General features: G+C 46.2%; 2 protein-coding genes across 7 annotated transcripts in view; both read left to right on the plus strand.

The window, feature by feature from the left end:
• PXN (paxillin) overlaps positions 1 to 23,642 on the plus strand; it is a 49,766-nt gene that overhangs the window by 18,735 nt on the left and 7,389 nt on the right. For 3 of the 6 annotated variants that reach the window (XM_075769696.1, XM_075769697.1, XM_075769702.1), the window contains exons 2-6: positions 9,267 to 9,493; positions 9,999 to 10,114; positions 11,996 to 12,135; positions 12,510 to 12,711; positions 13,235 to 13,370. In XM_075769696.1, coding sequence (XP_075625811.1) covers positions 9,267 to 9,493; positions 9,999 to 10,114; positions 11,996 to 12,135; positions 12,510 to 12,711; positions 13,235 to 13,370 — 821 coding nt within the window. Of the gene's footprint in view, positions 1 to 2,601; positions 2,801 to 4,146; positions 4,342 to 7,123; positions 7,341 to 9,266; positions 9,494 to 9,998; positions 10,115 to 11,995; positions 12,136 to 12,509; positions 12,712 to 13,234; positions 13,371 to 23,642 lie in introns of those variants that run through there. The other 3 variants (XM_075769700.1, XM_075769701.1, XM_075769699.1) reach the window with 3 other exon arrangements.
• On the plus strand, positions 13,388 to 23,641 carry LOC142604277 (uncharacterized). Its single transcript, XM_075769695.1, has 4 exons — positions 13,388 to 18,765; positions 19,554 to 19,820; positions 20,346 to 20,753; positions 21,355 to 23,641. The coding sequence occupies exons 1-4, from the start codon at positions 17,611 to 17,613 to the stop codon at positions 21,484 to 21,486; spliced, it is 1,962 nt and encodes a 653-aa protein (XP_075625810.1). The 5' UTR covers positions 13,388 to 17,610; the 3' UTR covers positions 21,487 to 23,641.

Raw genomic sequence — 23,642 nt, forward strand, 5'->3', positions numbered from 1 at the left:
TAATGTATTGAGGAATATTTCTCTCTGACCGTGTAAGCAGTTATGTGTTTTGTGAGACTTGACTTGCGTTATCTCAGCCATCTGACGAACTGTTCTGAGGTAGCAGAAAGGGGATGAAAGTTTTTCTAAGGAAGCTGGAAGAAGACAGAGTGACTTCTTTTGTAGATGGTGGTTCATTTCTCTCAGCCAGTTCGAGCTGTGGTCTAATTTAGTGTTCAAGAGCTAAGTGGAAAAATTCTGGTCCTACAGGAAAATCTTTTGTGGTTCCTTCACACAGCTTGGACTGTAGGCCAGAGTGTGCTGTGGATTTATTTTGTTTCATCAAGGAAACTGTGCTGATTCAGATCTTTATTGCAGTTGTAGTGTTGCTCAGCCTGCATGCTGTGTCGATGATCCCATGCCCTGTGGGTCTGGTTAAGATTAGGTTACCTTCCTGCCAACTCGCTGATGTGAACGGAGCCAGCAGTTGAAGGATTTCCCAGGCTGTTGCATCAAAGATGGCAAGAGATGAGTCTGAGATGCTCAGGGAATGGGGCTGTGGTTCCCAGGAACTGCTGGTGTGAAGCTTCAGACTGGTCAGCTAGTTTCCTACAGCGTGTCTCTGTGCCCTTGAAAGCCTTGCTGCTGGGTTATGCAGGAACTAGCTGACCCCTTGTGATGCTGTCACTTTAGCACCCTCACTGTGCTGACAAATATGCCATTGCTGAGGTTACAGGGCAGGTCTGAGTCTGAGTGAAATGCCTGCGTTAATTTGAAAGGAAGCGGTGTGGCCAGTTCCAGGAAGGATCTTGCAGTGACCTCTATGGTTTTCCAGCACATGTACAAATAGCCCTCCTGCTGCCCCTCAGAGGGGCGAGTTCCAGGGCCAGCGTGGGTTTGCATGCTGGGGGAAGGGAGGGTCGCTGGGCCCTTCCCTTATGCTGGCAGCGTGTGGTGGTGTCAGCTCTGCTGGAACCATGGCCAGAGCTCTCAAAGGGTTTGCATTTTATCCCCAAATGTGCAGCGAGTAGTTACTGATAAGCAGTTACAGAAATTGCTTTAAACAAGCTATATTTGCACACTCTCTTAGAACCCTGTGCTTGCGGTGGTAGTAGTGCATGTTAGTTGTGAGCAGTTGGCCACGAGCTCTGGAATAAAGTCTCTGGCTTGGGTATCAGTGGTTGGGACAGGAAGCCACAATCATTGCTGCAGCTGATCATGTAGACCACATCTCGCAGTGCAGTGTCTTGTCTCTGTTTAGACATTTGCTGATAGTGGTCAGAGCTGGGTGCATGGGCTGCTGTACTGGGGAAAGCTAACTGGTTTGGCTGTCTGTATTCAAGTTATGGCATAGATGGGATTCACGGTGGCTGCCATCCCGTGATTTCAAAAGCAGTTCTGTCTCTCACGGCACGAATTCTTGTTCAGCTTGTCTATGCAGCCTGGTGTAGCTAGGCACAACAACTACTAGGTGGTTGCCTTTGCTGTTAAGCTTTTCTGGAGCACCCACACAACTTTGCAAATCAGTGCCACAAATGCATAGTCTTGCTTATTCTAAGGGACAGTATTGGCTTCAAGGAACAGAGAAGCTTCAAGGATTTTCATGCATATTGTCTTCTGAGTTCACCATACCGCATATTGATACTAGTCTGGATGTTCTTTTTATTAAGCAATGACACAAGGCATTGACATTTGCACCATTACCTTGATAACGAGAAAGCATAAGGCTTGAAATAAACCTCAGTCACTTGAATACATTAAAGAAATAGCTGATTTTTTTTTTTTTTTGACCATGTCATCTGAACTTCCTCTAGGCAGTTCTAGACAATGTGAAGTAAAAATACCAATGGCTGCTCTGTACTGTTGGTACTCCAGCAGTTGTTAGGTCTGGCAAATGACTTATTGTTTGTGCCTTGAATTTTCCTGTGTCTTAAATAACAATCTGTCCCTGCTTTACAAGAGAACTGAGAGTTGTTACGTATCCTGTATTCTAACCACATTCTCGACATATTGGTTACATTTTTGAAAACTTCTCAAAATGTTTTAGAAAGTAAGCCAAGCTATTTCACATGCTTTGTATAGATGTGAACCAGAGAACTTCAAGATTTTAAGAGCATCTAATTACACTTCAAATTTTTAAGGTCTCATTTTGAATGTAGTCTTTGTACTGTATTGCTTTTGTAGTCTCTGATCTTTTTGCATTTAAAAACATTGATTAGAATATAATGCCTTAAGAACCTGTTATTACATTTCTTTTACCTGGAAGTCAATACTTGCATTCACTTGTTTGTTCATGGTTTTCCTATTTCTGATAATGCTCTTCCACTTCGCTGAGAAAAGTCAAAGCTGCTGTTAAAAAGGGAATTCCTGTCATGTGTGTTGCTCTTTGGGCTCCCCATCCCTTCCAGACTCAAACTGGAGGGCAGTGAGAAGACCTATAGCAAGGCTCCAACAAGTCTTTTTGATGCAGCTCTTCTACAGCATTGCAAATGTTTCTTTTGAAAGGCTATTTAATAGGATAAATATACCCAAGCTCCCCATTCCTCTGCTGTTACTCACAATGTAAAACTGTCTTGCCAGGGATTGGGTTACTGCTCCAAGCTGTCTCCCTATTTGTAAGCTGGAGTTGCATTTACTCTTGGAGGTGTGGGAGAGAAGACTTATTTGAACCTAATGAGATTTTTAAACTTTGGATTCAAGGATTTTGCAGAGAGGCTGCTCAGATGAGTCAGCGAGCTCAGGGTTCAGTTCTGGAGATGCAATTCCCCTTGTCATCTTAGGGGACACCACAACGCAAGGATTTGAATTCAGCGTCTTACAGGTATTAAGAAAAAAGGGCTGGAGAATGGTGTGTCATTCTGCAAATGAGGGGTCTGCAATTTGTCTTATGCTGAGACATGATTTAAAGTCCATATTCTCCTTTAGACCTGTCCTTACGACTATCTTGCTTTTTATTTCTATTTGCCAGTCCTCTGGGAATCTTCTGCTGCCTAAGACAGGAAAACCAGTAGCAGTTCTAGTTATTTGAGTAAACGGGTGTGGGGGAGAACAGGGGAGGTGCAGACACCTTTTCTCTGCAGCTGCATTAGAGGAAATACTGTAGTTTGTGCTCGCATATCTCATCCTGATGACCCTGTGTCTGGGCTATCAGGGACAGACATGTGGCAGTAGAGATGCTGGGGGAGACGGGACTCTGTGGCTGAATGCTTGAAGGCGTTTGCTCTGTGCGGTGGCTGGATGAAGAATCCTGTCTCCGGTGTCACTCACTTCCAGATGTCCCATACAAGAAGCAGAGCTACAGGCAGTGTGTGGTTTCATGGATGTGCAGATGTGGATTTCAGCCGTTGAAAAGGAAAGGCTGATATCTGAGGCATTTGAAGTATCTTGCCTCAGTTACGCTTCCATTTCCTCCCCCGCAGTAGATGAGATGTAGAAGAAAATTTGACCACCATCTTTTTGATCTACTTACAGCAAATCAAAGCATTATCAATAGAGTGTCGGCATGGTTTAGTAGCTCATCCTCAGTTATTGAGAGATGAACTGCATGTGGAACTCTGAGGTAATTTTCTCTCTTCTGGCACTAATGTCATCTTTGAGCTGACTGAGTACGCCACGTGTCTCTAGCCATCGCATAGGCTGGAGTTATGCTGGACGCTCAGTAATAGAAGGCTTCTCCTTATCCTTAACAGAGGAAAGCAAATTTAGATTTCTGTAAATTACCTCACTTTAAAATAAACAAACAAATAAAAATTCCTAGACTGCTTATGAAGAGTGGAAAACGATTTACTGCTTGAGGAAAAATTAGCATTACAAAGCTGCTTGATGCCAGTTGGCAAATGTGAATTTGTTGATGCCTTGTCATGTAGGTTTTTCCAAAACTAGTTTATGATGTGTTCTGCTTCACTCTGTCACCTTAATCCAAGAGCATTTTTGAGATGTACAGAAGGCACAGGAAGAAGGGAGTGAACAAAGCATGTTTTGATATGCATGGGAAGATACATGTAAATATCTTTTTTTTTTCTTTCTTTTTAATACCTTCACTCTGTTTAAGGGGGCTGAGTGTGACTCAAATTTATAGAAACGTGGGTCGATGTGTGCATCAGTGCAAAGGGGCCCCCATGTTATCCATTCCTGTTCTGTACCTCAGAACTCCACTGTGATCCCTAGGCTGGAGTTGCTGCTCTTTATCAGACAAACCTGGGATGTGGGAAGCTGAAGAATGTGCCCCTGCGGCTGCACATAAGGCCGTTTTTGCTGGAGGATACTGCGTTTGCAGGACAGCAAGTGCTGACACGCAGCGATGGTGAAGGAGCCTGCGTCGGAGCCCCTGGAATGCGTGAGCTGTTCTTCGGGCTGACAGAGGTGTGGGCCCGGGAGATAGCGCAGGAATGTGCAGTGTATAACTTGGGAGATGATTATTCTTTTCAGTGTAGCTTGAAGTGGTAAATGGAACTTACCCATAGGTATTGTCCAACTCTTGCTGATTTTCTTGGTAAAAGGGATTTTTTTTTTTTTCTGAGCAGTTCAATGCATTGGTCATCAGCTTGAGAGTTCTTGTCCCAAGCTAAATCACTGGCAGAGCTTTGGCAGGTGCTGGGAACTACCTTGAAGCAGTGCAGTTGATATTAAGGGCCACTCATGCATATATGATGTATGTGCTGAGCTGTGTGTGGGATTTGAAGACCAGAATCCAAAGGACCTCATAGTTAATGATTTTTGGCAAAAGGGAAGGAAGGGGGAGAGGGGCATCTAGTGCACCCGGACCTCCAGATGTCTTGGAGTGCTTTATAGCAGTAAAGGTATCAAATGTGATACCGTTCTTTAACTGTCCCTCCTCCATGGGAAAAATCTGTGTACAAAAAACACATCAATGTGAACACAAACGTCCTCCCATACTGGGGAGGATGTGGTTTGAGGAGCCCTCTGGCCTGAATGTGATTTCAATTGAGCCTGTAATTTTTGGGTTGTCCAGTGGAGGGAGGAGGATGACTCTGTCCTTCTGTGCCTCTGTCTCCTGTTTGCCTGCAGCTTTACCAGGTCCCTCAACGCTTTACCAGTGTCCCTCACTCTTCCACACCCCACTGAGCAGCACGCTGTTAATGGAGTGGAAAACACAATTTTCTATGTGCACAGCCCATGCCTGTGGGTAGGCTGAGCCCTACTGACACTTTGGAAACTGAACTGTGTGATTCCATTCCATCCATGTGTCTGTGGGTTGTGTTGGTAGCTTCTTGTAGGGGTAAGAGTGGAAGGAGGGGTGATCCTGTGGAGGAGCAATAGCTTGAAGATCTAGTATAACTCTGTTTTACTTTATTGCTACAAAATGGTTAAATCTATCCTCTAGAGGTAAATGAATCTATGATCTTTTAACCTTGGGAGATTCTGACTCCTAGAGCTGTGTCTGTAGTAGTTTGGAGTGTATTTGGGGCAGCAGTAAAAACTGTGATGAGGTCAGTGTGTGGTTGTTTCCGGAGTACTGAGCAATAGTCCCTGAGGTGCTGCAGCATGTGCCGGTGTGAAGATGCACGTCTCTGTGGGGAGGTGCAGCACACGTGGTACCAGCAGAAGGTTCCTGCGTGCCTAAAATAGGGACAGGTTCTCGACTCTGCGGGGACGAGCAAGTGAGGTGAAGTTACTGCCAAGTTAGCCATTGCTGTGGGTTTCATCTTTCTGTCCATGTAAGGATGTAGTGGTGCCCTCTGATGGCTGCTGGTTGTGGGAACTGGTCTGCGTCAGCGCGTTAGGATGATCCAGTCAACTGCTTCCTACGGGTTGGGAGGGACTAACTGGTTGATTTATACCGCCTGCAGCACAGTCCCTCAGGAGTCGCAAGGGAAGGAACACTTCATTACCCAGTAAATCGATTGAACCTTTAGTATTTCTATTTAAGTATTTAATATTTCTGTTTAAGGAGCGGTCGCTAATAGTGAACTCAATCCTGTAATGTGAGGTGCAGTGCTGCACAAGGCACAGCATCTTTGTTACAGTTTATCAGGTTACAGCTGTCTGGTCCCTTTTGTGAAAGACAGAAAGAGAGCAATTGGTCATTTTCTCCACTAATAAATTGCCCTTCTTTCCCCCTATCTGTATCTCACATTGTCATCTGGTAGTGTTAGAAAGGTGCACAAATGCTGAATGAATGCACAGTACTTTGGGACCTCTTGGGATGAGGTGCTGCATGGAAAACAACATGTTAATCCCTTTGGTTGGCTTTTGAATGATTGCCTACAGTTGCTCTCTGGACTGCAAAACTCCTTCGGTTCATCTCGAAGGGAGCGATTTGCAGCCCATGCCTGTGGGTTGCGGAGTCGCTTCCCCCTTGCAGGGTGAAGCCCCGCAAGGTGCAGTGGTCTGAGCAGGCGCTGTGCCACTTCTGCTCTCACCCTGCCCTCCTCGGGCAGTTCTGTCGCCCTTGTTGGAACCTTTGAACGGGCACAACTCTCCAGTCCAGCAGAACTTCAGGAAACTGGTTGTTGCTAGGATGGGATTGGAGAACAGTTTGCGTGGCTGGAAGCAGCAATGGGGATGGACACGAATGGGGAAGATCTTTTCTCTGTCCTGGCAGTGAGCTTGGAGGAAGCGTGAGGAAGCGTGGACCATGGGTTTGCAGAACATGGAGGCGAGCAAGCACAAGGAGAGGTCCTTTGCCACTTGTAAACTGGTGTATGAGTGCCTGTCCTGCTCCTGGCTTGCTCCTTTCCCTGTCCCACCGGGCGGGGTGGTGCCTTCCTGCAACTGCTTCAGTATCAGTTGTAAAGTTGAAGTGCAGTTTGAGTAACGGAGTGATTCCTCTCCAGCCTTTTCTCCTCCCTCTGCTTCCTGTTCCTCAGCTCTGCCTTGTTTGCTCAAGTCAGGAAGGGGGAGGGTATGGGGGAAGTTAATCATTAAACTGTAATGTCTTCTCCTTAACTCCTTCACAACCTGGGGGCAGAGTGCTCCTGGCATTCCCAGACCCCTTCTCTTCTGCAGACTTGTAAAAGAAAACCAGTAAATCAGGCAAACTCACCTTTGTGCCGTTAATAAAAAGCAGTGGATTTCTGTCTGGTGGTTCATTCAGCAGAGTGCTGAGCCGAGGAGGTGAATTTTGTGGCGAGATGGTTACATATGCCTGTCCTGCAGCGAGGGCTGGGGGTGGAGGGTGGAAAAATGCTTTTGGTCACCTCTGCAGGGCTAGAGGAGCCCGACACCCTCATGGGATTTTCACTTCCTGGTGGAGTTTGATTTCCCTTTGTCATTGGTGGGGAGAAGCAAAAACCACACCTTCTCGGATAGCACTGCTCTTGGAGGCTCTGTGCACGAAACCTCCAGTCCTAGGACCTGCCTGGTTGAAGGAATTGCAGCTCTTCAGCAGTTCCCTTGAGGTATGTGCCTTTCACTCTGGAATCCGCCAGATGTTCTTTTGCTTGAAAAGAAGATTAAGTTCATTTCTGCCCAGCTGCAGAAAGTGTGTATCCCTTTGGAGAAACTGCTTCTGGGGTATTTTGGCCCCTGTAGGAAGATGCTTGTGGCTTAAATGATTTGGAGCATCTTTTTGGCTAAATGAAAGGTGTACAGAGTTAATTTAACACAGTATTTAATTTGCTAATGGCTGTATTCTGTTCTCTGAGGGCAGGAGTGTTTTTTTTTTTTTTTCTTTTGTGATGCTTTAGTTTGTGGAAGAGAGTGAATATAAAAGCAGCACCTTCTTCATCTTGTAATGCAATAATACTGTCCTCCATTTGACCCTTTAATATCTTTTCTTGAAGGACTGCTAAGTGCATTGGCTGGTGTGGTCTGCTGTGCTCAGGAAGTGGCTTTGAGCTGGCAGGTGCCTGCCCTCTTAGAGCCAGCAGGCAGCCATTAGGGCAAGTGGTTGCTCGGTTGCTATTCTGGTGCCACCTGATAACTTCAGCTCCTTGTGACCCTGGTGGAGGATGCTGCAGGATGGCTGCACTCAGGCGGACCCCTCACACCCCAAACCTGAGTATCAAGCTCCTGTTGTGTGCGGAAGGAGAAAGACAAATCTTGCTAACTGAAGATGGTTGGGCCTGCATGGAGGGGAGGGAGATCCAGGGGGGTTCTGAGAGCCTTCTCTCCTAATTCTGTCAAAGTTGCATTACTGTTGTCTGGCTGAATTCCACATCTCCAAAGGGACCTGCCAGGTATGTCCTCATGCTCTTATAATGGAGAGCGCTGATGTCCCTAGTGAACCAGCTCCTCTCTAATAGCCTTAAAGAGGTGTGCACTAGAGCTTGCTGCCCCAGCAGAAAGCTGGGCACCCGGCCAGTGAGGCTTTCTTTAGAAAGTGAGTACAGTGCAGACCTGCAGTCACTTGCTGGAGTTTCCCCCACCAGGGACTGCAGTGGGCTCCACAGGGTGGGTTCACAGGACAGAAGGTCCAACAAGTCGGGATTTGCCTGTGAGTCATCGCAGAGGAGTGCAGGGTTGGGAATGGGCAGAGGATAGTTTGCAGGGAGAAATCCGGAACGGTGGGAATGCCTTTTGGTGCCCTGTCTCTGAGGGAGAGCATTTTTCCTGCTTTAAGATTTCTGAGAGGTGCTAACTGTGTGACGTGGGTTCCTCTGCCTGGCATGAGTGACAGTGTTTCTAGCTGGTGGAAGTTTTTCTTCTCTTCAGGAATTTGTGAGCAGTCTCCACCCAGCAAGTTGAGAATTGTTTCCAGGAGAAGAAATGGCGTTTACCTGGCAGCATCTGGAAACTAGTTAACTGTTTGTGTGATGTACTGAGAGGGATTTTTGTTAGGAAAACTGAAACACATACGCCTGCTGCACGGATAGACTAAATTGAAAGTTTCATGCTTCTTCCACTACCATAGACTCTGGAGAAAACCCCTCCCGAGACCTTGTTTCCTGCAGAAAGCAGTGCCTGCGGCCACACTAAATGACTCTGTGATGATGTGGGGCCTGTAATTAGTCTGTGTCAATATCCTGTTGCAAGTAGATCTCTGGGCAGGTTTCTCCTAGGTTGCTCTTCTGCAGGGTGCACCGAGACTACAGGTCCCTGTTGTTGGGCAGTTTTCCAGTTAAGACAAAAATCTGAGACTGACACAGTTTTTCTGGCTGCTTTGTTACCTCTTGGTGTTTGTACTAGAAGTTTGATTAACCCGTTCAGTCCTGGGCTGCAGTAATGTTTTTCAGGGCATTTAGTAGATCACCCTAGATGAAAAGTCTTCCCAAAGACCTTCTGATACAGATATCCCAAATGAGATGAAATAGAAAAAGCTGTAGTCCAGGATTTTACCATTTTGGTGGTTTTATTTATTTATTTATTTTCCCACTTTCCTGCAGACGCCTTACTGGCAGACCTGGAATCTACCACCTCACATATCTCCAAACGACCGGTGTTTCTAACAGAAGAAACACCTTACTCCTATCCAACTGGAAACCACACGTACCAGGAGATTGCTGTGCCACCTCCAGTGCCGCCACCACCTTCCAATGAGGCCCTGAATGGCACTGTGATTGACCCCTTAGATCAGTGGCAACCCAACGTATCCAGATACGTCCACCAGCAAGTAAGTGTATGTGGGCGGATGGGGAGGCTGCACGCTTTTTTTGTTGGTGCAGTGTCTCTCAGGGAAGTAGATGAGGGGAGGGAAGAGCAAGAAGTGAGGATGAGTTTGGCTGTGAAGAGAGTGGGGAAATGGGAGGAAGTGGTGGTGTGTAGTAGAACTAACTGGTTGGAGCAAACGGCAGAAAGGATTTGAAACTCATCGTCATTGTTCCGATGAAATGGTAGTGTGATGAGATTAGTGTTAGTCATCTGTCTTGTAGCCTGTGGAAAGCAGACTGGGGGTTTCCAGTACAGATCTGCGACTCATAGGCAAATCTGAAGGGAGTGGAGAAAAACTGGTGTAGCTCATCTGATAGAGGCTGGTTGGCTATATAGCAGATTTTTTTTTTTTTTTTTTTTGCTTCAGGTGGGCTTTGTGCTGTCGTAGCCACGTATGGGGTTGCAGTGCAGTAGTGTACATATTTGGTTTGTATTTTCTGTTTCCAATGCGAATCTCCTTTCCACAGCCTCAGTCCCAGTCTCCTATATACAGCTCTAGTGCCAAAAGCTCCAGTGCCTCTGTTTCTAGAGACGGGCTCAGCTCTCCTTCTCCCCGTGCCAGTGAAGAAGAACACGTCTACAGGTATCTTGTCCCTCTTAAGAGATAAGCCTGACTCACAACTTGAGCCTGCTGTGGCTCAAGCTGCTTTCTATAACTGGAAACAAACACTGTGTATGTTATGTTGCCTTGTGTTGGTTTTGGTTACCTCTTTTGTAAGAGGCACTGTAACTTTTGTACTCACCTCAAACATTGACCTGGCCCTTTGGTTTGCTCAGCTGCAGAAGAGGTTAAGGATCCATCAGATAGAACGGGATCAGGATTGTGCTGTGAAGGGTATGATCCAGAGACAAGTGACAAATCCCCCTGTTAAGCACCCCAAAAGTTTTTCAGAGGTGGGTGGCCTTTGGGTCAGTTATCCCAAGGAACTCAGTTAAAAATTCATTGACTTGAATTTTCAAGTAAATTAGAAGTTAAAACTTTCATCTCAGTAGCTGACAGATAACTAGTTTATACTTGCAAAGGCAGCTGCTCTTATGCTGAGAGGTTGGAGTAGCAGCCTGAATGTAGGACAGACCTTTCTGCTGACATGGAGGTGAGTGAGGAAGAGGCTGTCAGAACTTCACCTCTGATGGCCCTGTACAGTGCAGTCTGTCCTGGGTGCCTTCTTACAGTGCGGAGAGACTGGTGTTTCTCTGGTGTCGGATTCTAACCATGCCCAGCTCTTTCTGCTGAGCAGGAAGTTGCTTTCAGCCAGAACAAATTCTGGGTAGAGGCAGGCATATCCAGAGATGGCCCAATGGAGACAGTAATTGAAATTTTTTCAGATGCCTGCATGCAATTAGTACAAAATGGAGGTAATTCCAGCCATAAGTCCTCCTGTACAAGGGTCTGGCATGGCTTGGTTCTGATGTGAATTGTAGCTTGTGTGCTTGGGTTGGGGAAGAAGTATGCCCTCCTCAGGTTGTATACGTGGATCTTTTTTTTTCAATCTGAAGAGAAAGATAATGACTGCCCTTATGGAATTTCATAATTGTCACTGGTGTTATAGATGTCAGAGTCCTAAAGCTTGTTACTTATTAACTTTCTGAGCATAATATGGTAGTGTGTGCAAGACGGAACTTCCCATTTTGGATTTGGAAAGTATGTTTATTTGTAAAACTAGGAGAAAATAATTTCCCTGCCATTGATGATGGGAAGACTGTTATTACCATGTAATTACTATAAAAATCACTGCATTGGTGCTAAGTTTAGCTTTGAAACAGTGTGTGGTTGTGTGTGGTAAATGGGATCACCCATATAGGGTAAGGAATAATTACAACCAGTGTTTTATACACACCTGTGAACACGTAAACTTCTTTAAAGGTTTGTGTATTTAACACAGTAGAAAATAGTTTCAAATTACTCTCTTAGAAATTGATTAGAGTTCCTCAAATTAAAGGTTTGAGGACTTGGAGAGACCTTGAGTGCTGCAGAGGCCACCACATAACCTGCTGCTTTTGATTTTTTTGTTGATAGATTGAGGTTTGTACTTTGCCTCTTTCTCCAGTCTGTGCTGGCCTTGCATTCCCTTGCTTCAGGGGGAAGTTTTTGCCGCTTGGTGTGATGTCAGCAGAAACAAGTCATTTTCCTGTATGCAAGCTAATGGTTCTGCTGCTGTTCTGTGCATCTTGGATCTACAGATGGTTAACTCTTTGCTACAGGGCTGTGCATCACACAGTCCTGAAACCTGAGGCCCTGTCCATCAATGCTGTTTCTTTGTAACTGACAACTGAAGATGTGGGCTAAGCAGCGGCTGCATTGTAGTCATTTCACAAAGCACGCATCTTCTGTCCCCCAGAACTAAAAGCATCAGCTTGAAAAGGATACAGTACATGTGTAAACTTTGTGAACTTAATGTAGGTTTCCCTCCATCCTTCTGCAGCATCGTGATGTAGAAGTTTCACACTTCCCTTTTATCTTTAGTTTCCCAAACAAGCAGAAGTCTGCAGAGCCATCTCCCACAATGACCAGCTCCTCTCTGGGCAGCAACCTCTCAGAACTGGACAGACTTCTTCTGGAACTCAATGCTGTTCAACATAATCCCACCAGTGGCTTCCCAGCAGGTAAGCAATAGCAAGACATTTGGTATGAGTTGATAGCTTGATTCTGAAAATAGTAGCCTACTTCTTCTTTCCAACATCCTTCCTGAGGGAGACCCCTCTGACCCCTGATCAAAGATTCATTTAGTCTGGATGGGATCTCTCAAGGTCTGTGGTGCAGCGCCCTGCTCAAAGCTGGGCCAGCTTCAAAATTGGCTCTAACTAAAGTTTCAAAGTTAGATTAGGTTGCTCAGGCCCTTGCACTGTCAAGTTCTGGATATCCTTGAAGATGGATGTCCCACAAGGTTTCTGGGCAATTTGTTGCTCTTGTCTGTGGTTAGCATGTACATATGGACCTTGGGGTCTGAATGACTCTTTTCTGCTTCCCTTTTCTCAAGATGAAGCCAGCAGAACCCCATCGCTGCCCAGCATGACTGGACCTCACTATGTTATCCCAGAGAGTAGCAGCTCTGTGGGAGGGAAGGCTGCACCCCCTACAAAAGAAAAGCCAAAACGAAATGGTGCACGCGGGATTGAAGATGTGCGTCCCAGTGTGGAGAGCCTGCTGGATGAGCTGGAGAGCTCTGTGCCAAGTCCAGTGTGAGTAGCGTTTCAGCGGTGGCTGGCTTGGGTGCGGTGAGACAGGCTCTTGTGGGAATAGTGGCTGTAGTGTAGGGGCAGATGTTGCAGAAGGGTGACAGACAGAATATGGGCTTTGTCTAAAGGGTTGGAAATCAAGGAGGAGCATGAATATGCTGGCGCTCTTTTATCTACTCCTGGATGAAAAAAATACATGTCATTTTACGAGAGGTGGATTGTTCAAACTCACGTTTATAGCTGATCGCAAATACCACTGTCTGACAAAATGAACGTTTGGTCATCGTCTATTTCTTAATGGATGGTGTGTGTCTGTGTACATGCTTATGTTAGACTTGGCAGAGAGACAGGGTCTGCATGTGGTGAGAAAGCTGGTCTGGGGGAGGGCTGGCCAGGGTGGGCAGTGCTGATGAAACTCGTCATGCTATGCTTGCTTGGGGGAGCAGTGAGACTTTCAGTCTAGGAGTGCTCTCCCAGGCTTAATTGCACTCTGTTTTTTTAAACTTTATTTCCTTTTTCTTGTCAGCCCTGCAATCACTGTGAGCCAAGGTGAGGTGAGCAGCCCCCAGCGGGTCACTGCCAGTCAGCAGCAGACCCGTATATCTGCTTCTTCAGCTACACGAGAACTGGATGAGCTGATGGCATCTCTCTCTGACTTTAAGGTACCCTATCGTGACAAGTTAATACTTCATCTTGTCCCTCCCCACCACCAAACTCTCTTGCCCATTAGCCACATTTGCTGACCTTGTTTGGTCTCCAGAACGTCTTCTTGCTCTGAGAAACTTCCTGTGGTGGTATTTCTGCTTTCTGAGTACCGTTGTACGTGTTCTTGACTGCTATAAATTCTCATCAGTGGCAGGATAAGGCAGTAAGGCAGTTCTGGGGTCTGTTTTTTCCTTTGGTTCTGCAGTCTGTCTGTTTGCCAAAGATAATTAGCTTAGTTACTGCTCAGTACAGGGTGAATTATTTTGCTGTGCTACAACTTAACAAGAAGTAGGGGAGCACGGGACACCAGTCTGCTTACTGACAGACACCAGACTCTTCTCTGGGATGACCCTCCTCTTTAGAGTGTATTTTTACCCTGATGTGCTTTCCCTGAGGAGGATCTTCCAGGCATGTGGTATGAGCACTGAAGCCTTTGCATCAGACAGCTGGAGACTTCAAAAGTTTCCATTTTAAAACAATATGTCTTATTCATCTCAAACTGGGATTAAAGTCTGAGCTTCTTGTGGAGGCAGAGGATGTTTGGAATCAAACAGAATCTTGTTTGGAAATCAAACTATTGTATTGGAAAAGAAATGCTGCTTCAGTCACAAGTAGCACATAAAAATCCCCTAATAGGATAAGCTCAGGAGTAACTTGCCCATCATCATCTTGATATGTGAAGCACGTGGCATATGTACTTGGATAACTTTTATTTATTCATATAGGTATGCAGATGATTAACTGTGGAGGTTAGTTTCATGAGACTTCATTTACCCATAATCATAGCAAAATGAAAAATATTTTTCTCTTCTTCCTTTATACTTTCAGCTGCTTTGCTTATAGCCTCACTGAATTATTCACTTGAATTTGTTCTGAGAGAGGTGGAGGAAGCAAATATCTAATATATTCTCCTTGTTGTCATGGTTGGGTTTGCCTTTCTTACATACACCTGCCAGGTCAGCTTTCTAATCCTAAGGGAAGTCCCTAACTCTCTGGTTTTCCCCCATAGGGAAGATTCTGCTGATCCTTGGTCGGTCTTGTATGTGCTGAACTCCATCTCGTCCTGTCATGACTTTAGGGGGACAGCCAGAGCTGAAGAATGTTTTGTGAGGACAGGTAGACAGGACATTCAATGACAGTTTTGCTGTTTGTTGTTCTCTCTGTGCCACTGTTCATGTGAACATTTTTGATGTGTGCTGTGGGTTTCATGGAGGTCATTACAATACCTGGAGTTTTGGCCAAGTGTGTGAGTTCAGAACCCAGCAGTGAGCATGCACGCTCTGTGGGACTGTGCTCGCCTTGCACTCCCTGGAATTAAATTCAGTCTGCCGTTTCTGGCACTCGTACTTCATTTTGTGAGAATCTAGGAGTTACTCACTGTTTTCTCTAGACTTACTGTAATGTGTATTTAGTCAATTGCAAACATTGACACCTTAGCATTGCCTTTTTTCCTCTATATTAGGTCCTAGCGTAGAGTGCAGGATATCCACAAGTGCCTGTTCAATCTGGTTGAAAAACTGCACTGTTGTGAGGCTGGAGAGACTTCCCACCTGTGCTGCTGGCATACCCTGCCTTGCTCCTTCCACATGCTGTGGGAGCTTGAGCGCTACGGCTTCCTGCCCTTGCTGCTTTTATCAGGGCTCAGAAAACAAGCTGGGGGTGTGGTTGCTGCCACCAGCCTTTGCTCCTAGGTGAGCTCTTGGCAACTGAGAATGACCTTGCCCAGCACAGGTTTTCCTTGCGAGATACAAGGAGGAGACGTTTTTAAGTGCGGGTGTTCAGTTGCTTTGCAGTCTTGACAAAAGGCCTTAGAATCTTTGTGCAACTCCAGTAAAACCTGCATGACAGACTAGCTGCTGTCTGTAATACTGTCCCCCTTCCTGGCTTAGTCTCTGGTTGAGCTCTGAAAGCAAACTGAAATGCAACAAGATTTTAAGATTTGGGTTTTATAAATGCAGCATTAGTATTTTTGCAAAGCATTGAGCTCATCTGTGTCTAAACGTTCTTCCTGAAGCACAAAGAACATGGTTTCTGTGATCATTTTCTTTTTGTTAATATTGTCATTGACTGTTTTTAACAGTTACTTTCACTTTTCCTGTCCTCCAGGTTGCTTCATTTTCCCTTCAGTCCTTTTTGATTGTTTTTATCTTCTCTGTGCCAACTAATGGTGTTAGCTTGTCTGTAAAAATGTATTTCTAGTCTGTACCAGTGGCAAGATGTGAGAGAGAGAAGTGGAGTCTTTGCAAACGTGAAAGATGAAAGGCTACCATTCGGGTACCAGACCTGTGTGTGGTTGCAAGAAATAGGACAGAAAAACTACGGATGATGTGTATTTAGTTGGTATTTGGTACAACTAGAAGTTGCAGTAGATGGGGATGGGAGGAGTGGAGGCACTGATGTTTAATTTCCTTCATACCCCAGAGTAAAAGGTGCTGTTAGGCTGATACATTACCCTTTTATCATCTTTTGCTCACTTTAATGACTTGCTCATTCTTTTTGCTTACAGAATCCATTTGATTTTGGTTATCTAGCTCATCAGTCAGTGGGCACTGAGATCACTTGATGCACTTGTTTTTTTTTCAACCTCTGCCATTTCTGTGTAATACGATGCCTGCTTACTGCATAGCTAGATACTTGTATTTAACTATTGTATTATTTTGAGTGTTTAACCATTGCTCTTATTTTGGAGCTAGTATGTTTCTAATATACTCAAAATACTTACTTTTGAGCAAAATGTTAGTCTTGCCTTGAAAATGACTGAATTTTAGGAAGTCTGGAAACTAAGCATGAACCACAGCATAAAACCCAGTTACTTTTACAGGTGCACCCAACTTAGGCAAAATACAGAGGGAGGGCAATATTGGGAAATTCTCTCATTTTAACTATGAATGTGCTTATTAGGCCTTTTTGTCTCTGCTGTGACTGTGGGTCTTGCTGTGCTACTCGAGAGGAGGAGCAATCTGTAACGAATTGTGGTCCTCTTGCTCCTTCCTTTCTGAGCACGGTCTCCCTATAGCACATGTTGTGACTTCACAGATGTGTGTGTGTGCGTGCCAGCTCCTGGTCCCTCGAATGGCAGCAGCTTAGGTCAGCTGAAGGTACACGTCTCTTCCATCTACTGGCAGATTTTGTGCATGTTCTGGTCAATTTTATCTTTTTATTCATGATAATTATCTCAGAAAGGTAAATAAAGACTGAGATACCATACATGGACTTAGGAAGTTATGTGCCCTGCTACCTTGGAGCATAAGCATCTAACTTCTTGAGGCTTCTTTGAAAAATATGACTAAGAATCAGAGCAGGTCTTGATAGCTCTTGGATTTGGAAATCCTTTGTGGATATGTTTTTAAAACTGAGAGGGCTCAGCATTGGTCTTAGGTTGACCTGCTGTGTGAACTTGACCAAACTACTGTTCTGATTTTCCTTTTTTAAGAAGGGGTAATGCCAGTTTGTTTCCTAGAGTTTGGCCCCGCTGAAAATGGGGGGGGAAAGGAGGACCCATGATCTTTTGTTTTCAAGAGACCCTGTAAGTCAAGGAGAACCAAAACCTCTGTATCAGTTGCTCTTGTTAGAGTGCATTTTGGAACAAAATTAATACTGATTTTATTACGATGTAAATGTGGAGTCTTTGGCCTAAGGGGAAGTGGCTAATCTAGCTACCTAAGCAGTGCTTACAAGGGCATGGAGTGACTGACAGACTCATATAGATTCAGTATGTGCCGTGTCCAAGGTGAGATTAGTGATGTGAATAGAACAAAGCCCGTGTCATCTGTTCTTGCTGTGAATGCCCTGAAGCTTTGTTTTCATTGCCATGAACTCAGCCAACTGGAGCATTTTATTAGTGTACCAAGAAGAAAATGTCATGCTTTGTTCTATTCATTGATTGCTTTTTTTCAGCTTTGAAGTGTAAAATTTACACATCCGACTCCGAGTAAGTTGTTAACGTGACCTTTACTCACAGTCTAGACATTCCTGGGTTCGTATCTGGCTTCCCAGCAGCTGCTGCATGCCCCCATCACAGCTGCAGGTGAACACATGGCTATCACTTAGAAGGCATAGGAAGAGAACTTTGTCTCTGATAATCTCATGTGAAGATCAGCACAAGGCCATACTGGTTCTGCTTTTTGATATCCCATTTTCCTTCCTTACTCTTGGAAGTAAGGTTTTGGAACAACATGGCTCTTTGATTTGGAGGTCATGATTGCTATAATGCTTAATTCTTTGCTTTTTTTTTTCTTCTCCTTATGTCTGTCTTTATCTTTTTCTCTCCTTATTCCTTCTGTCTCCTTTTTGCAGACTAGTTCCACTATGTCTCTGATTTCTGAACCCTCCCTAGAACTGGTTCCCAGTTCAGCAAATACGGACTCCAGCAACACTCCTCACAGTTTAACAGTGCTATCGCATTCCAAACAGCCTTCTGCAAGTCACAGTGGGGACCTGACAGTGCCAACATCTGCCCCCTCGGCAGTCCTCAGCATTGCGGAAGGCAGTAACGCTGTAGTTCTGCCTACTTCAGGGCATTCTGCCGCTCCTCCACGCATGCCCCATTTGCCACAAATGGTCCCTGTGCCCCCACCACGGGTCTCTTCTGGTTATGCTACTCGCGGGCAGCAGATGACCTCTGCAGGCTTGGTTCAACTGAGCAAAAAACCTGGCTTTTCTAGAAATGCTTCCCAGGCTGTGCCAGCTTCCAGTGTGGAGCTTCTGTGTAGATCTGCTAATGTGGAGGCACAAGGCCTCCAAGAGTATGATTTGGCAAAAGAGACCGAGAAGAAGGAGCCAAGAACTGATCCCAAAATCTCAAGTGTACCAATTTCAGAGGCTTTAAATGGTCAGGGGAAGGGGCAGATACCTAAAGAGCTGGATCAACAGGGAGCATCCAGGGACAGCTCAGCCCTTTCTTCCCAGGGCGGAAGTGTGGAAACAGCTTTAGATGAGCTGTGGGCCCTGGAGCTGTCTGTACACATGCCAGAGGTACATGCAAAGAATGACAGTGTTTTGAATCCTGTGTGTGAACCTTCTGTTGTCGCCCTGGATCGGTGGGATGTCTTCCCAGACACTAAAAACCAGTTGGGCTTTGTAGTGGAGCATGGACAGGAGCTAAAAGCTGAAGTACCATGTGAAACCAAGGTAGATGCCTGTCCTGATCTGGTCAAGAAGAGGCAGGGCAGAGAGAGAACTCCTAGGAAGGCAGGTACTGCTAACATGAGCAAAGCCAGAGGAGACGAGGAAAATGAGCAGTTCAGAAGCTCTGCAGTTGCTTCGGAATCTCCTGAAAACATTTGGAAAGCTGAATGGGATCTGCCATGTGTCTCCAAACCACCCACTGAGAGGATTTCTGCATCAGGCCAGGCAGGCACTGAATGAATGTAGGAGTAGGACAAGTCCTAGCTAGGACTGTTCTGACAGTGCACTAACATTTTGTGTGTGGTGTGAGTGTGCTCACCCACACTAACAGCATGCAGCTCTGAGCAATGTTACTGACAGCTGCATGTCACGGAGGTTTGAAATCTTCCGCTTTATCTTGCGGTCTCTTTTGCATGTTGGTCAGCAGCACAGAACGTGGCAGTTTGTAGGGACTTCCCTGTGAAATGGACTTTTATTCCCTAACTGGGGTAAGACTTAGTCCACAGAGGCCTCTGAAAAATTAAAGGGATGTTCCTGACTTGGGATGGCAGCTCCTCTGCTCTGCTCGCCTTTTTAGGTCTCATTACTGGAGCTGTTAGTGTTCCTTCCAGTGCTGGAAGTACACTTTGTGCACAAGACATCTCTGACCAAGAGTCTTATGCCTGTAAAGGGCAAACACAGAGAGGCTGCTCTGTGTCCTTGTGATGCCGAGGTTTCTGAAGTGCTCGGTGGAGTGGTCATGCTGCACCTCCTATCCTGGCTTCCTGCTGGTTAATCTTTCCCTTCCTTTTCTAGATAGTTATTTTTGGCTGCTGTGATTATCCTTACGGGGTTTTTCCTCGCACTGAGTCACTGTTCTAGGCTGTGCCAAGAGGAATTTTGGCATTGTGGAATAAATGTCATCACTGTTCCTGCTCACAATTGACATTAACGGCTTGAGTTTGTGCTGTTGCATCTTGGGGCTTGCTCTGACATTGCTCTTCTCTGCTGATACTATTACCTTTGTCATTTAGATTAAATCTTTAATCAAGAGGACAAAAGAGACTGCGAATGTGCATCCAATGTATCGTGACCTCTCTCCAAGGCGTAAACTAGGTCCTGCCATATTTCACAAGACTGAGTCCCAGGATCGCTTGATTGAAGAGCTGGAGGACAGACTGGGCATCGCTAAACAGGAACAGGAAGAATGGAAAAGCCAGGATGACTGGCTGACAGAGGGGGTCATTATCACTGCCAGACCCCAGGGGGAAGAGCAGAGTGGTGTACAGCAAGTAGAGAAGGTAGAAAGGAGGGACATGTGCTGGGGAATTCCAGCATGTCCCTCTGTTCAGACAGCATTGTGTGGGAAGTGCAGATTGAGTTTCTGAGTGTCCTAAGCAATATGAAATGAAGAACTAGCTCTACTCACCCTGTCTGGCCTGAAAAGGGAACCGACATTCAGGTCCTAGTTCTTGATGTTTAAGAATTGGAATGGGATCTGAGGGTGATGGTATCTGTTTGGGCAGCTTTCTGCTGTCACTTGTCAAATGTCCATGTGGGGATTATTTTTAAAACCACGCCTGCCATAGAGGTGTGCTTTGTTTTCCCCAAAACTGCACCTGTGCAGGAAGTTCTGGGTGTAAGATTGTGCTCTTCCTTGAAATACACAGGGAAACACATTTCCTAGTTCCCTTCTCTTTCTTGCTGCTTTATCCCATTAGATAAACATGTTATCCCCCATAGAAAACAACCAGCGTTCCTGTTGCAGGAAGTGCTTGTTGGTTCCTCTTTGGATTTATTCGCCTTTCTTCTTCATGTCTTTCTAGGTGGTTTTTCCTCCAGAATCCCCGCTCCCCCCAAGGAGGACAGTCTCTGTTCCAGCCTCTCCCCCGCTCCAGCCTTCCAAAGAAGCTGCAAAGACAGTCCCTGCTATCGCTGCTCCCTCTTCTGTCTCTGGCCCTGCACCTCTCGTCCCAGTCCCACCTCAGCCTTCCCATGTGCCAGCTACCCCAGCCCCGAGCCCAGTCTCCTCCTCTTCCTTCCGCTTGGGTCCCCAGCCTCTCTTCCAGTGGGAAACTTCCGATGATGATTATCATGAGCTTTCTGTTGTGGGCACCCCTCCTTCTGAAGATCCTAAGCATTCCTGTTCTCCCCAGACCTGGACCCCTAGCACCAAGACAGTTGTTTCTGTTGGCTGTCAGACTGAAGATGATGCTTTCTTCCCACAGATGCAGGCAGGCTTCTCTCTTCTGGTTTGTTTTTTTTAGCAGTGTTTTCCAGTCTAACTACTGCTCCCAACTTGATAGCTCAGTAGATGTAATGTTCAGGTAGAGGCTGGTACTGAACTGGTAGATAGGACTCACTGGCAATACCTAATCCCAGCTGTGCCTGTCTAGCACTGCAATAACATGCTGGGGTGTGTGTGGTTCCTGTCTGCCCTGATGGTGAGTTTGTGCAGCAGGGACTCTGTTTCCCTCTGAGATGAAGAAGGTAGCTCTGAAACATGGGCTGCAACTCTCCCCGCCACAATCTCTCTTGGAGCGTGGGGTGTAAAAGATGACAAAGTCTTGATACTGGAAGGAGCAAATCAGCAGTTGTTCCTGTGTTTGCCCATTTAGGCAGGTGTCCACAGTGCGAATGGATTTTAGGGATGCAGTGGTATGATCAAGAGCTGTGTTCTGCATCACCTGTCAGGGAAGGGCTTGCAGCTCCAGGGTGGTGGGAAGTCTTAATGTACCTGAGCAGTGCAGTGGTGTGCAATGTTATGTGGTACGGGCAGCTCTCAAGTGGTGAGCAAGGAAGCATCTCTGCATCTCGAACTGTCATACTTTTCAGGTGACCTCTGCTCCTCCCCTCGTCCGCAGTGCCAATCTGCTGGCTGTTCCTGCACTCCTGGGCTCCCCCACTCCTGAGAAGGCAGGAACTCCTTTCTGTTTCCTCAGCATGGTGTGCTCTTCTGGTCAATGAGTGTGCTGCAGATGCTGCTGGGATCCTCTCCTAGAGCTCCTAGTGCTGTTAATGTAGATGATAGCCTGTAGTGCATGGTTTGCCGCTCATAGAGCTCCTAACTGAACTTGAGTGATGGCAGATCTCATGGGTGAAGGGCGGGAATGTGAAGGGCTTTTGCATGATGAATTTATGTGGGTGCTGTGCTGAGTGTCCCCTGTAAACAGCGGGCATTGTGTGCAGGAGGTGGAAACCAACCTCTTTCAGGTGGGGACTCATCTGTGAGCTGTCAAGAAGGCTGGATCACCGGGCCAGGTAGAAATTGGAGTGTGCACAGGTGGTTGTGTCTGCAGTGAGGTCAGCTGTGGCTTGCAGGAGTGTGTGGTCCCTACAGACAAGGGTGAAGTGCTCTTTTGCCACGTGTTGAATTCATCTCACCTCCTTTCTCTCCAGATGACATTCATCATTTGTGTGTGGCATGTTTGCTTGCCCTGCCTGGTGGCCACAAGCCCCTGGTCAGTGAGAGAAGATATGATTCTCTGAAAATGCTGCAGCCCTTTTTCCTCCTGCTGTGCTGTGCAGGAAGTGCTGGCATTGTCCTGGGACTCTGCCTGGCTCTGTATACAAAGGCCTGTTGTCTCCCTCTGTGAGAAGTCTCCTTGCAATGGTGTGCTTTGGAGACCTTCACTGTAACCATTTGGCAGCAAATAACTGCTCTGTGGTGGAGGGCTTGTTTTAGGCTCAGGACACGGGGGTGTGATGGGACTGCTCTGTGCGGCCAGACTAGGAAAGGTTGCAAGTTATGGGATGGCTGGGAGGAGAGAGGAGGGGAAAAGCTGTGTGTTAGGCTCCGCTGAGAGTCATGCCTCGTGCAAGGCAAGGCTGATGAGGAGTGCATGTATATATGTGTGTAAGGCGGCTAAAATTATGTCATGAGAATTTTTATACAAACAAGTAGAAACCAGGGCTTGTCATTGAGTAAACTAGTGGACTACAAGTACAACCAGCTGCAGGACAGGGAGTGGAGCTCTTCCTGTGGCTGGAAGGGCAGGTTCTGCCAAGGCTGTGAAGCACTTCACTGTGTCCCTGCTCCCTGGGCTGTGCTGGCAGTAGGCTGGTAGGTTGTTCACAGATGTAGATTTTATGTCTGTTTTAACCTATCCTCTTAGTAAGAGAAAACGTGCTCCAGACCAACATCTCAGGGAGGGACTTCTTTTGGTCTCTCCAAACCTGATAGTAGCTATTGCAGTGCAAAGTCAGCTAAAATAATCTGTATTTCATTATTGCAGTTTGCCTGCAAAGGAGGCTTTGGCCAAAGAGAACCTACACTTTGTTTATAAGTTATGAACCTAAGTTAAACATTTCTCCCTCTCCTCTGGGAAGCCTTTCCACCCTGCATGTACTGTGGTAGTGTGAGTTTCAGAAACGGCCTCTGAGACAAGTATCTTAATCCCTTTTCCCCGACCTGAGCATTTCCAGCGGTCCGACAATAGACGTGGCAGTCTTTCCCTTGCAGTCCTGTCTGCTGGGGCTCTGCTGTGGATGTACTGCCCTCTCTGTAGGTAAACAGCAGGCAACTTGAAGGGAGATTTATTTCCTTCTCTCTTCCACTTGCTTAGCTCAGGCGTGGGAGGAGAGCCACCTGATGGGGGGCAAAGGAGACTTGGCAAAAAGATCTGCAGAAGGTGGTGCAAAGGACAGGAGAGGAAGGGAGAAGATATTCTAGCCAAAAGGGAGGTGAGATGGGAAGAGGAGAGGGATCTCTATCAGAGACAACTGAAAGCAAGCAACAGCATAGAAAGAGAGAGGTCAAGGGGAAGGGGCCCTCTGGATGGCATCTCTGCTTTGTCACCTTGCCAGGAACTGATGAGGTGAAGGGAGATTTTTGGCAGAGGCTTAGAGAGCACTGTACTGACTGCTTAGGATCTGCTGGTGACTTCTGCTGTGTCTGCACAGTGAAGGAAAATCAAATCCTCAGTTCACAGCTCTGCTGTTATACGTCCCATGGGCAGAATACATGTGTGTACTTGATCCTAGCTCTCAGTGGTTTCTGCAGAGTGTAGCTGTCTCCTAGCACTCTCCTGTCCGTCTTTACAGAGGAGCCACTGGCAGCAACAGCCTGCATTTATCTTGTAAGCACAGCAGCACTTGCCTTACAGTCTTTGTTTTCTCTTCCC

This window comes from Balearica regulorum, chromosome 17, assembly GCF_011004875.1.
Source record: "Balearica regulorum gibbericeps isolate bBalReg1 chromosome 17, bBalReg1.pri, whole genome shotgun sequence".
NCBI lineage: Eukaryota > Metazoa > Chordata > Aves > Gruiformes > Gruidae > Balearica > Balearica regulorum.

Coding starts and splice junctions, on each gene's coding strand:
- LOC142604277 (XM_075769695.1), top strand. CDS start 17,611: ATGATTGCTATAATGCTTAATTCTTTGCTTTTTTTTTTCTTCTCCTTA. Junction 18,766..19,553: donor GGATTTCTGCATCAGGCCAG/GCAGGCACTGAA, acceptor TTTGTCATTTAG/ATTAAATCTTTAATCAAGAG. Junction 20,754..21,354: donor CTTTCTTCCCACAGATGCAG/GCAGGCTTCTCT, acceptor CATACTTTTCAG/GTGACCTCTGCTCCTCCCCT.